This window comes from Rhagoletis zephyria, unplaced genomic scaffold, assembly GCF_001687245.7.
Source record: "Rhagoletis zephyria isolate East Lansing unplaced genomic scaffold, Rhagoletis_zephyria_1.1 Rzeph_scaffold_00108, whole genome shotgun sequence".
Lineage (NCBI taxonomy): Eukaryota > Metazoa > Arthropoda > Insecta > Diptera > Tephritidae > Rhagoletis > Rhagoletis zephyria.
This window is the reverse complement of record NW_016157192.1, coordinates 234,430-248,270: the sequence shown is the minus strand read 5'-3', so window position 1 is coordinate 248,270 and position 13,841 is coordinate 234,430. Positions and strand designations below refer to the sequence as shown.

The following is a 13,841-nucleotide window of genomic DNA, read 5'->3' as shown; positions in this document are numbered from 1 at the left end:
AGAGTTCTTTGACTATTTAAGCACTGAAAGTGGAAATGATCTCATTATTACTTCNCAATTTAGATACTCTTTTTGGCGAATTCTTAGTCTTTCAAAGTTTTTGCGCAGTTGAAAAAATAATTTAAGCCATGAGAAAATACGGATGCAGTCCTTAAATAGTGCTACTTTCCCACAGTTTGAATAAATATGTAATTTTGTTTTTTCGATAAAACGTTCAAATGAAGCATCTGAGAGGAACTAACTTAAATATAAAGTTTGCTTCCTGGCGAAAAGAGAGAAACCGACTTCTAATTAAAACTTTAGAAAGTGAACTTCAAATTAAAAGTAATATTAAAATATGTATAACGTTTAGAGTTCTTTGACTATTTAAGCACTGAAAGTGGAAATGATCTCATTATTACTTCTAAAAAATGTCATGTACATAAAATAATTTATTGGCTCCTGTAATATTATAAAGGTATCTCGTACTACATGTTAATGTATGAACAACATTTTATTTATAAACGGGTAAGGCTTCCTCAAATGGGCCCAGAATTTACCAAGATTAATATTTTTCAATGATATTCAGGCAGCGCCGAGTTTTGTAGTCGAAAAGTACACTGTGTAAATTTCGTAGCAAAATTCCAAACAGTTTTTTTTTAATCAACAAATTGAAAATTTTTGCAATGTTTTGGAAATTTTTATTTTCCTTTGAAAGTGGCCGAATGAAAAAATTTTTTTGGGTGCAGATTTAAAAAGCATTAAACTATACAATGAAATTATTTGCGTTACATAAAATTTTTTTTTGCTTTTCTTGGTAATAATAGTATAATCTTGGCAAATTCGGGGCCCTCTTGAGGAAGCCTTACCCATACCAAAATATTATTAAAAACAAGTGCTCTGGCGTTTCAAAGTATTATCTGCTACTTACATTCATAATTCTGCTTGGAATAAAAGGGTACTGAAAAGTACTGATTTTTATAGCATGAAAAAGTCTAATGTACTGATTTCGCGCCAAAAAAATCTGGGAACCCTAGATGAAAACCACTATTAAGTTAAATATTTTGTGCGGTATAATGCAAGGTTTATACCAGTACTTATGAGAACAAAATAATGGAGATTTGAATTTGAGTTAATGTCGGTGTATTTGCCTTCGAAATTTATGGTCGGAAATAAAGAAGTTTACAAAATGTGATGTAAAAGCAAACTTTAAAACAATTGTATACGTGCGTTCGGGACGTTACGTTACTCTTTTTTCCGTTGAAAAAATTGATTTTTAAAAGCGATATTGTTGTATTTTATAAAAAGATATAGTGCTTAAAACCAATGTTATTTAGAGCTTTGTTTCAAGAAGTAAGAGTTGCAAATCAGGGCCCTTACTCTGTAGTTCGAATCGAAAAGAATTTCTATTCGAACGCCTAACCCTATTATAGTACCAATCGTTCGAATTCGAACAAATTTACTATCGATTCGAACTACAGGGTAAGGGCCCAGATTTTTCAAATAAATGTCCAAAAATGAGAGAATTCGAATTGCATGCATTTTTTGCGATTTTGGTTGACTATTTCTCGGATTTGCCCATATATAAACTCCCTTACTCTACAATCTGTTTTTGGCTTATTCGTACCATAAGTAGTAAAAAGCGAACTCACTTTCCTTGACATCAATTCTCGAGTTCATTAGGAAATCCAGAAGTTGATTAAGTTGTCAATGAATTATTCCTTAATCCTAGTCTTATATTCTGTTCCCCGAATTAAGCTCTTTAAAGTCCTGGCTCCGGCATTTTTCCTTGGACGCCCATTTTTTTTCTTATACCGTGATACTATGCCCCTTACCCAATACATATTAACACTGTGCTGAGTATGTAAGGATATGCGATATCTTTACACACGTTTCTCTTTAATAACATTGTTGCTTTAAGTGCGATTTTAGATCTAGAAATAAGAAAGAGACAAGATTTGAAATTAATAAGAGTAAACACGGTTTTTCGCTCTTTCTCAATATTTACATTTGTAGACGCCTGCATTAGCGATAGGCATCTTTCCGACAACTTATTCTTACTACAACACAATTATGGATGCCAATCCTCCCTTGGCACAGACATCCAAGCGCACAATCATAAATACCATCACTGGCCCTGACGATTACATTAACTTTTTGCAACCATCCGAAGAAGCCACTCCCGCTCACGAGACTAACACATATTACAGCAAACTGACATTTACAAACACACTACACAGTGCCGGCGTCGAAAAACTGATTACCACCACCCATATGCTCACGCAGGTGATCGTAACAGAGTCACTACCGCCGCGCAGTACCACATTGCTGGCAACAAAAGTTGGCCATTTCAACGCTTATGGCGAACTAAATGTCACCAACACAATGCCTATAAAAAATAACATAGCAGGAACGTCACAAATATTAATAGCGAGTCCATTGCACAGCGAATACGACATCCACATTTATACAACAAAAACTTTCGTAACCACATTCACGTACTTCAAAACATCGCTATTAAGTGCAAGCACCGCCGCAGAAACCAGCTTGAAGGATTTAGTACCAACAACTAGAAACACGCGCATCGTTGAGAATGTCATCACTGAAGCGGTGCCTAATTCGTTGATAAACAGCGAATTGGTCTCGAAATTTCGCGCTGAACTAAAAAATGGCAAGCATGAACGGCGCGTCATTATTACGACAGCGTCGTTATTGAGCGGACAAACGCTGGAAATCACGGCTATGCGAGTATTAAAGCCACCGATGAAGACCGCTTCGCTGCAAAATCAAACAAACGGAGAGCCAACAAAGGCAGCAGGAGGCCTAAAAATCAGTCCGACAACTGTTTTTATTAACCTGAACCAAAAATTTACAAGATTCACCAAAGCAAACCATAGTATTGTGAGCACAATTCCGACAAAAATAATGACAGGGTCAGCTACAACGGAACCCACTGCACAAAAGCACAAAGATCCAGTAACCACTAAATATCCGTTTGAAACACCGGTCAGTACTCGGCCACCAGAAAGCATTTTAGCTGACGAAACGTCATTTGATGAATCAGATGCCAATAATGTGGAAGAAGTAAATGGCGGCGGGGACACGTTGACAGCAGACTCCGAATATGACGCGGTCTATGTGAGTAAATCTCCGACGCTGGAGAAACCCTCAAATCCGCAAAAGCAGCAGCATATTGAGAACAATAATCCAACGCACAACAAAAATCGTCTACCGGTGGCGGTCAACCAGATTATTGGATCGCTAAACTTCCATCGTTTGACGGCTTTGAGGCCAGTCTTCAACGCAATGGCCGGGCTGCTGCAAAGCAATTTCCAAACCACACTAAATCAAAAGAATGTAAGTAGTATGCATCAAACACAGCAGCATCTGCACCAGATGTCGAATTCGCCCATACAGCTCTCGGTTCCGGCGGCTGCGCCAGCATTAGGAGCGGCTGTCCTTCCAAATGGCGTGGGTGCTGTTAAATTTGACAACATCACAGATACAGAGAGTAGACACCACATCGAGAGCAGTACAGCCAAAAAGCAGGAGCCCATTTATATACCGGTGAAAGATGCTGGATTTGCTGTAGACAGTCGCAGGCAACAGTCGGTTACAGCAGCTGCTGAATATGCTACCGATCTACTGGACACAAGCAGTGCTCAAAGTTTACACATAAAGCCTCCGAAGGCAGACATCACTATCTCTGACGATGAAGAAAGTAAGTTGCTGCTGCGCACAGCCAACGATATTTACCCACAACAGCTGGCCCAGCTAGCCAATCGACAAAGACAAGGCGATAAGAATGGTTTCGAGACGTCTTTGATAAATGGCGGCATACCGATACGTCCGGGCGAGGTAATCACTGCCAACTCCGACGTTATCATAGGCAAGCCAAATGGCATACAATACCCGCTTATGCCGGTGCCCAAAAGGAATTCCATCGAAAACAAGTTGCAGCAACAGCCACAAGCATACGGAGACAACTTTACACCGATCGGCAGTCAAATGGGCACAATACAGTTGTTAGAAGGGCAGAAAACTCACTACGCATCAGCCGTTGACTATCAGCAGCAACAAATGTTACCACAAACAGCCGCGAATCCCCACAGCCACATTGCGATCCACCGCCAGCAGCACCAGGAAAATGAAAACCACTCTCCACAAATCAAGCACGGGCCAAACGAAAACTATGACAACATTTTGCGGCCACCTCCCGTAGTCTCACTTAAGTTGGCCACCAAAACAATGGTACCACTCTCACCACCGCCCATGCTACCGCCACCAACCTCGACAAACTCATACATCGCCTATGCGGAGTCATTCGGCTTACTTTCGCCGCCTGCATTGCCCACATCGCCAACTCTGCCATCCAACAACCCATATGCATCTTCAAATCCTGCGTCGTATGTAGCCCCAAGTCAGGTACATACTTTCACGAATGAACGTAATGAAAATTTGGCCAATATTCCCAAGGCCCACGCAGGTTATTATGCGGAAAACTATAGCAAAACCAGACCTTTTGGAGAGAAATTAATCGCAGGCAATAAAGCACCTAACCTGTACGACATTACGGTTTACACGCCAGCGCAGTCAATCGATTACTACCAAAAGCACACGAGGACGCCGCAACTGTCGAATATCGGTAGTGCGTTGGCTGGTGGATCAAATACTGCACAGCATCAGCAGGATGACATGTCGAAGGCAGAGTTTTCATCCTACTCATACTCAGCGTTGAATGCCACCTACGACACAATACGTTCTGGTGGTGGTGCTGTAGAGTCAGCGCTGGGTGATCATGTGCCCATAGGCTCGCCTTCCAACCACCAAAAGATCAATCTGCATACGCATGTGTTTAGCCACAATGTAAATATGCATGCGCCACCGTTGACATTCAAAAAGGAATCCGAATACCCGACACACGCCTCGGCCGTGCATGGGCAAATACCAAGCAATGCAGTCGGCCCAGGCCCACGCTTACCCTTCACTATTGCGAACATGCCACATATAAAAATTCAACCCAATGAAAAGCAGGTGCAGGTGAATTTAACGCCCGAAAATGTTATCGGGCAAATAAATAAACCCGATGCGCACTCAAAAGGTGCGGTAAGTATTTACGTGGAATCCCCATCAACTACCTACGGCAGTGAAACAACTTCGAACAGTGCAGTGGTTGGCTCGTTCTCGCTCGACAACAGCCTGCCAGACTACTTGGAGACTCCCCAGAGGCCAGTTAAGTTAGTGCCGAAGACGCAAAAGTATAACAACTACCCACAGCTTTACGTAATGATGAATGGTAATAGAGCCGACTTCAGAGATGACATTGAAGATGTAAATTCCTTCCATCAAATGCTCATACCGGCGTCATCGGCCACAGTGCAAAATATATTGGCGAACGGCAATCCAGTAACGCCAGCGCAGTTGACACTCTCGAGCGCGGTCATACGACAAGTCCAAGATTCCGCAGCTAATGGCCACACCGCAGGCAATGTAAATGCAGTTGCGAGCGATATTAATACAGGAGCAATCTATTATGAACATGATGATACCATCAACGAAGTTGAAAGCTCTTCGAATGTTAACGACTATAAGGACGCGGTGGCTGATGATGACTATAATGGCGGCAGTAAGCCCCATATAGAAGACAAAGCGGAAGCCACAAGTCATGCGAGCGTACCTGATGTGCGCGCCGATCAAAGAACAGCGTCTGCAACAAACAGTTTGCACAAGCAAATCAAAACAAAACAGCAGCAGCTCATACACTCAATACGCTCGGAAGATACCATAGCACACAAAAACAAGCAGGTATCCCACAGCACTCCACCGCACAAATTGCTTGTGCAACAATGGCAGCGAAAAAGTAGTCAACATCACATTCTGCATCCGTTTTTGTCGCCTAATTCAGCGCTGGAAGTCAATGACTTACATGGAACATACGACCAGTCCCCTACCGCTATGACGCCGATAGCCAATGAGAAACAAAACCAAGTACCCACATCTGCGAGTAACGCTCAAACAGTTACGGAACAGCGACGACCAACTACATACTACGTATCTAGTGGTACTAAGTTAGACACCTACATTAATTCCGCACCGACATCACCGACGACGAAGAACGTTAACAACAAAGTAAAGAGTCTCCTTCATTCACATCTCTTGTTGCGTGGCGTGCCATTCACTGCCGAAACCACACCAGCCTTGCAGATACATTCAAGTCAACAACCTCCAACCCAAACAGTTTTTGTAGCTAAAGGCGAGGGATTCAGGCTCCCCGAAATCGGTGGGGATGAAATATTTGTTTCTTTAGACGCCAACTCAGCTTCAACACGCGCACCATATATCGTTGGAGAGTACAAACACGTGCATACAACCGCAAATGCGCCGTCAAAGGTAAAAGCTAATAGCTATACCAGTACAGCAGTAATACCGATGACAACCCCCGAGCCAATCAAAACTGGCAGTAGCAGCAAGTCCGCGCAAAAATCACCGCCACCCAGTAGCTTGCAAGCAGCTGAACAGAGCATATACTTCTTCGGCAATAGTGTTACGCAGCCGCAAGCCACTCCTCGACCCCTCAAGGTGGAAGACTTTCATACTATAACAGCCTATAGTACATCGACGACAGCCATGCCGTCGTCACCACAGGCCGTCTCGCATGGACACCATGAAAGTACGCCTTCCGATATGTCGTATGCTGAACAAGGTAATAGAGACCGCAAACACTCGAATCGTGTGAACGAGTCTTTGTGGCGAGAGCCGGCGGAAGCAGATAAAAAGCAGCGGATTTCAAACAGCAATATATCAAAATATGGGTACCAACAGTCGCCTGCGAATAGGGTTGTTGGTTTAAATCCACCGCCATCACCGCCGGCAGCACCAGGACAACAGCCACTATTGATACTGCTCGCACCTGTTAAACTTAAGTCAAGTGGCAGCAGCAGTATGAGCACACATGTATATAATAACACGATCAACTCTAAAACGATGTGGCAACCGCCGTTGCAACCGCCGTTGCAACCGCCGCCCTCCCAACCGCCAGCACCTACAGAACACGACGTCACTTACATACCACGCATACCAGAAGGCAGGCCAGTAAAGCAGCCGAAGCCCATACCCACAACCAAAGCCGATACTGCACGCAACACGACAATGCACCAGGGCGGCAGTACGAAGTCCAAATCAACGTCAGCCCTGGAAACGATCATGGCAGGAAACGGTAACTATTTCGATGACAAGACAGCTATAATTAAGCCAACGAGAAGTAATTTCCTACAGGAAACAACCTCACCAGGCGCCGCGCCTAGCGATAGTTTAATAGAAAGCGTGAATACCCTGCGAACGGTTGAAGAGTTTACTCACAATAAAGCTGTCGCGAAGCCGACAAAGTCAAAAACTATGGCTCAACAATCAGGGCATCAACAACGACACAGGGAGAAAATACAAGCAGAGAAAACTTCAGCATCAACAACATTGCTAAACGAGGACCAACTAAAACTCTATCGGACACCACTTTTGGAGTCATCGGAGTCCACAGCGGTGGTAGCAGTCAACACAATGAGCTCAAGCTCGAATCCGCAGACAAAACTCTTGCACAACAAAGGCAGTAGTAAGATTATCGAAATTGCGAATCAAGCGGCCCCTGGGAGTTTCAACAACTTGCCTAACCAACGGATAAAGCAGCGTCTGCAAGAGCAACGGCAACAATTCACCAATAAAGCCGAAAGTTTTCCACAGAATACGTCACTAAAAAGGATAATATTGTTGCCTACGAAATACATTACGAGAACACAGCTACTAACCGTCACAACCACACGCAGCACAGTCGTACTCACAACGGCTAATGAACAGCTGCAAAGTAAATATTTTATGGTAACGAGAACACAGACAGAAACGGTGATCAACACGATAACACACACTGAGTGGGCCACTGAAACGGAGACAGAAACGGCAATCGAAGTGGCGACCAAAACGAAAACGAAGACACAAATACGTACACTAATACAGCCAACACGCATCACTGAGGCACATATCATACTGGCAACGACAACAACGACAAAGATAGAAACAGAAACAATAGCGCCGGAAAAAAATTTAGTAGACAAGTTCGCCACCACTACAGCAACTGCGGTTTCGGTGGAAAGTACAGACAGCCATACCCAAATAATTTACTCAAACCTCTACCAGAACCATAAGCCAAGCAACGATTTCAGAAAGCCACAACTCCAGCATGAGCACGAAAACTTCGCTGATGAAATCAATAGCAATAGAAATAACCACAGAGACTATGAGCGCGTGCAAATTTCGGAACAAGCAGCAGCAGTAGAAGAGTCTGCAGCCGATACGACAACGCGACCACCACCTACCATTCCAAGTGAGGCTATTCCAAACGACACTTCAGCGCTTGGTAAGATGGATGAGATAACACCAAATAACAGTATTTTCATTGTTATGACAAACTCACAAAACGGTGGTGGCAAGCGTAAACCTCTAACTGACATTGTTTCTGATGGCACACTTAGCGGCGTGAGTGATATTTCAAGCGGTAGTGGCATCGACACGAATGCGGCTACCATTGACATGGATTATGACGACAATTTATCGGTCTTCAGTTTGCCAACGCGCGATGAGGAGTCTGTTGCTATTCACCATGACTTACACAAAATTCCCAGCCAAGTGCTGCTCGGCGGCGTGCTCATAGCGTCGCCGCCAAAACTATTGAGCGGATATGACAGCACTGTTATATCTGAGGTTGCTTATGAAGCGACCGTCACAGCTTGCCAACTCACATGCAAATTGTCGCGAAATGAGGTATGCGCACTGACAGATCTGCGCTGGCGATGTGTATGCCGGCCTGGCTTTGCACGCATGTTTCCTGACCGCCCTTGTAAACGTAAGTAAAACATTCCACATAGTAAAACATTTTACACAGAAACTTTGCATTTTTTTTTTCAAATTATAAAGCGACCTACACATATGCCATGCGTATCCAGACAGAGCGAATTGGCAACTATATGCTATTGTACAATAGCGCTTTGGGCGACAACTCGACAGATGAGTACATGCAACTAGCAACGATCACGAAAGAGGCGGTCGACCGTATGGTAATGCAATCGGACTTTCGCGATATCTATCATGGAGTAAAGCTTACAACCTTCACCCCAGTGGAAGCATCGATCGCGGCTAACGACGACGATGATTGGAAACAGCCTCCAAAGCGTGTATCAGCTAATTTCTTGCTACAGGTATGTATTTCCTCTCCCGGCTTACAGCTTGCAAAAAAATGTCAACAAAATACAATCTTGCCGCAAATATAAATTACATTCAAAAAATGCCCGAAAACATATTGCTATTTAAGCAAAATGTCATTTGCAGTTGAAGCGCAAGGTCATTTACTATTGCGGCAAAATATATCCTTTTCGGCCAACAATGCTGGCTCTTGTTGACGTTATAGTCTGCCACTTTATCCCCCATGGAAAGAATAAGTATATCAACTGTCGCAATGGCCGACAAAACTCTGGCATGTCATTCAAGGGATCCGAGTTTGGAATCCTCGGGCGGCTGAGTGTTTTTATATTTATTAACGCGTTATATTTAGGTTTTTAATTTATTGTTTTAATTATGTTTTTTATTGTAATTTTTAAATTGCATTTCTCATTTAATTTTTTTCATAAATTCTATTATATTTGAATCGCATTTAGGTTTATTCATTATTAGGTCCTTATTCCTTATGAAATTAAATTTGCATATTGTAATTTATATTTAGAATGAAATAATTGACTTACTTTAGTTTAACCAACTCCAAGCGAACTCGAACTTAAAGGGTGAACACACCAAAACTGCGACACTTAGAAATTACTACCAGAAACAAACTAGAAGGCTTTGAAATTATTTTTTTTGTATTATATAACTTGGAAGTTTAGATGCTATTAAAATGTTAAAATATTAGTTATTATTTTCTCCATATGCAACTGATCGGTATTTTCATCGCACACGCGCCATCATGTTTTGCACGACTGCATCATCGACTTTACGCGATGCGCACAACAACTTTGTTTTGCACTCTTCAATATTTTTCACTGTTTCACCTGTTTTCTTCAAGATTCCTTTGACAATTGACCAATATTCCCCAATAGGACATGGCTCTGGGCGATTGGGTGGATTGCAGTCGTGGGGTACAAAATTGATGTTATTTGCATTATACCACGGCAATCTGTCCTTGGCATAGTGGCAGGTTGCCATGCCCGCCTAGAACAGTGGCCTACTCCTTATCTGTTGATAAATGACAGAAGACGCCTTTTGAGGCACTCATCCCGAGAAACTTGATCATTCATTGTCCCGGATGGAAAAAAAGTGCTGCTCTTACGGCCACAGGAACAAATAGCTTGCCAAACCATGTGGTTTTTTGGAAATTTGGACTTCATTTTCAGCTTACAACTTTCAGGGCCATCTTGACGACTTGCAGCAGTATAAAAATCTTGACCTGCAATATATTTTGAACTTTTATAGCAGTAGGTTTCGTAGTCCATAACAATGCACACAGAGAAATTTACGTTTTCAAATTTGTATGGAACGTTTTACAGTGTTATCTGGCTGGACTGAACACCCGATGCTACGAACACCTCGAAAGAGTGAACATTAAAATTGTTCCATTGAGTATTCTATAGAGTGAACAATTTTGAGTCTTTGTAGAGTGAACTATATTTAAAACCAATTCCTTCCAAATTCAAAACTGTAACGACAGATTTACTAACAAAAAGGTTAATCCCTTCCCCAGACCGTTCCCGTAAATCCTCGTATCAGGGATCTCAAGGTGAACGTACATAAGCGGAAGAAGTGGGAAGACCATCTGAGGACCTGTAACTTCTCCTCTGGTGTGAGCAAGCTTTGGTCAACCGTGAGGTGATTGCCCACCGGGGAAACCGTCCAACAAAGGAGAGTCTTCTCGCCCGATAGCTCACCTTTCCCAGGTAGCGAAGACACTAGAGGCCCTTCTACTCCCGCACTACACAAATCTCTGGACCCCAGCGAAGCATAAGTATGGGTTCCGTAAAGTGCACAGCACAACAACAGCACTAAACTGCCAAATAATTCGGGACCTTAACCGAAACTCTCCAATCCTCGAAATCGAGCAAACCTAGGGGAATAAAACAGCGAGTTCAACAGGGTGGTGTCCTTACCCCACTACTGTTCAACTTTCACATTTCTAAGCTCCCTCAACCACCAGAGGTAGACTCGATGGTCTCTTATGCTGACGATTCTCTTTCTCGCTTCGTCACTGCACGGAGTCTAACCCTCTCCCCTACAAAATCCTCAGCAACGCTTTTCGCCACTTCAGTGAAGAAGGTCAGACTGCAACTGGGTATTCTCGTCGATGACGAACCAATTCCGACTTTGAATAACCCGAATATACCTTCGAAAGTCTGCTCTCCTTCTCGGCGCATAAAACCGCAAGAAAGTACAAAGCCGCNAGTCCATAACAATGCAGTTGTATTTTTTAATTTAGAATTCATACAACTTCCGAATGCGGGATTTCGCTGTAACATTCTACTTTGCGCCTCGGTCTGGCGCTGTTTGAGCTGTAGAACATCTCAATGAAGCTTTCCGCTTTACCTTTTGTACGAAAAACTGCGATCTCCGTACGGATTTTGCAACATAACGCGACAAAATCTTCGGATCTCGCGAAAACGCACTGAGGACCTACCGATCACTTTGACCATGCTAACCCTCGCTCCCTGGTTTTCTCGTAACTGCCAGGCCTTATTTGTACCGATTAAAACCCTGCAAACTGTCGAATAGTGCAATCTTAGTTTTAAAAGGCACATATCTTAAATTTTTTAGCAATTTTACGTGTACTTAAGGCCGAATCATTTATAAACTCGTGCAAAATGGTTTGTCTCGTTTCTAACTCGGTTGCCATTTTTAACTCAACTAGGAATCAAATTCAAATGAAATTTCTTCTACGTCCAACTAAGGTCATGGTCAGCTTATGGTATTTGAATTTCAAAATATTGAATTCATTTTGGGTAAGTTATAAGCTTCCCAAAGTGTCGCAGTTTTGGTGTGTTCACCCTTTACCATCTCAGAGCCAGAATCGGTAGTCTTCACACGCCGTCACAGCCCATATTCGTGAGAAAATCAATTAACAATTCATTTGCTTGAACCGCTGAGCGAATTTGCAACAACAGAGGGTGCATTCGAAAACGTCAATATACAAGGCATCACACTATTTATTTCTAAACTTAGTATAAAATTAGCCGTGGCTGAGCACATTTGGCATTAAAATCTGCTGAGGTTTAGAAATAAAAGAGACTGATGCTTTGTATTTTGACGTTTTCGAATGCACCCAACATCTTAATATTTTTAGCAAGTGAATACTATTTCTGGTAAATACAAATTCTACACCGTATGAATTTCATCGAAATTCTTTTAACAACAAATGATATTCTACTTGAGATTAAATATTTTGCCGTGGCCAGACGCCAAGACAAAAAAACGATTGGCAAGTTTCTTGTGACAAATTGATTAATTTTGAGCCACTACAATTATTTTTTCCTGTGTACTTAAAATGGATGGATTTAGTTTTTGGAGTACCACATAGATATTAAAAATACTTATAAAATAATGTTTAAATACAAACCACACACACCTTGCATAAAAAGTATTTGAAATACAAATGCAAAATACTTTTACAAAAAAATATTTAAATACAAAATATTTTGAAAATACAAATCAAATCACTAGTCGTCACAACGTTTTATGCAAAACAAAAGCATATTAGCAAAGGCCCTTTGCATTTCAGCTGTCGCAGCGGCGGATCCGGAACTTTCTTTTGGGGGATGGGTTTGCCGGAAATTTTGCCCCTTATCAAGGCTCCGGTCCAAAATTTTGTTTATGAAAACAATAATACTCAGCAAACCATCCCTTGTAGTTGACGCATTTCAAACCAAATATTTTAGTCACATCAGTTTTAGGCTTTATATGGAAAAAAGGTCAAAAATGCCCCCTCGGCAGGGAATGGCAAACCTCCGAGGTATTTCTGCCATGAAAAACAGCTTCTTATAAAAATGCAATCGCCGGAGTCGACGTAAAATTGTAGATCCCTGCTCGATTTCAAAAAAGAAATTGCCCTGTAGATGTGCAATACAAGTTTACTTTTTTGAAATTCAATTTATTAATAATAAGCTAAACGAATTACACTGGTCTACAAATTTCAACTTTTTTTCTGCGAATAAGACGGGACCTGGTGTTTCTGAACGGATTTTTCGTGCTGAACACGAATCCGGGGTCAAAAATGTCCCATCACGTCACGTTTTCGAGAAAAAAGGGGTTGAAACCCCTAAAAACAGCGTTTTTGGCCATTTTCGAAAAATTATAGAGCTGAACCCTGACGTGGTACAAATTTTGCATATATCAGAAATTAAAGGCTAAACCGTGCCCTTTCGAATGAGCCCTATGCCGAATTGATCGCGTGCACCCTTAAAGCAGGGGGTGTATTTGTGTTTAGGGGTGCAGGAAAAATTGATCACAGAAAGAATTTAATCTTAAACGATCATAGAAAATTAATAATGCCAAGGTTTTAACTATATTAAAAGTCGCTGATTACGAATCTGCAGTTAGATTTTAAAAATTTAAGATGACGGGTCGAATATGGTGGATATAAAAATTGGACTCCTAGACACAAATACACCCCCTGATCTAAGGGTGCATGCGATTAATTCGGCATAGGGCTCATTCGAAAGGGCACGATTTAGCCTTTAATTTCTGACATATACAAAGTTTGTAGCACGTCAGGGTTCAGCTCTACAATTTTTCAAAAATGGCCAAAAACGCTGTTTTTAGGGGTTTCAACCCCTTTTTTCTCG

At 42.0% G+C, this 13,841-nt stretch overlaps 1 protein-coding gene across 3 annotated transcripts in view; it reads left to right on the top strand.

Annotated features, from left to right (window-relative positions):
* Positions 1–13,841, top strand: part of LOC108377602 (uncharacterized) — a 380,884-nt gene that overhangs the window by 218,033 nt on the left and 149,010 nt on the right. For all 3 annotated transcript variants that reach the window (XR_001849338.1, XM_017633880.1, XM_017633888.1), the window contains exons 6-7: positions 1,996–8,869; positions 8,941–9,221. Coding sequence is in view for 2 of the 3 variants with exons in the window: in XM_017633880.1 (XP_017489369.1) it covers positions 1,996–8,869; positions 8,941–9,221 (7,155 nt within the window). In the remaining variant the exon portion in view is untranslated. The remainder of the gene's footprint in view (positions 1–1,995; positions 8,870–8,940; positions 9,222–13,841) is intronic.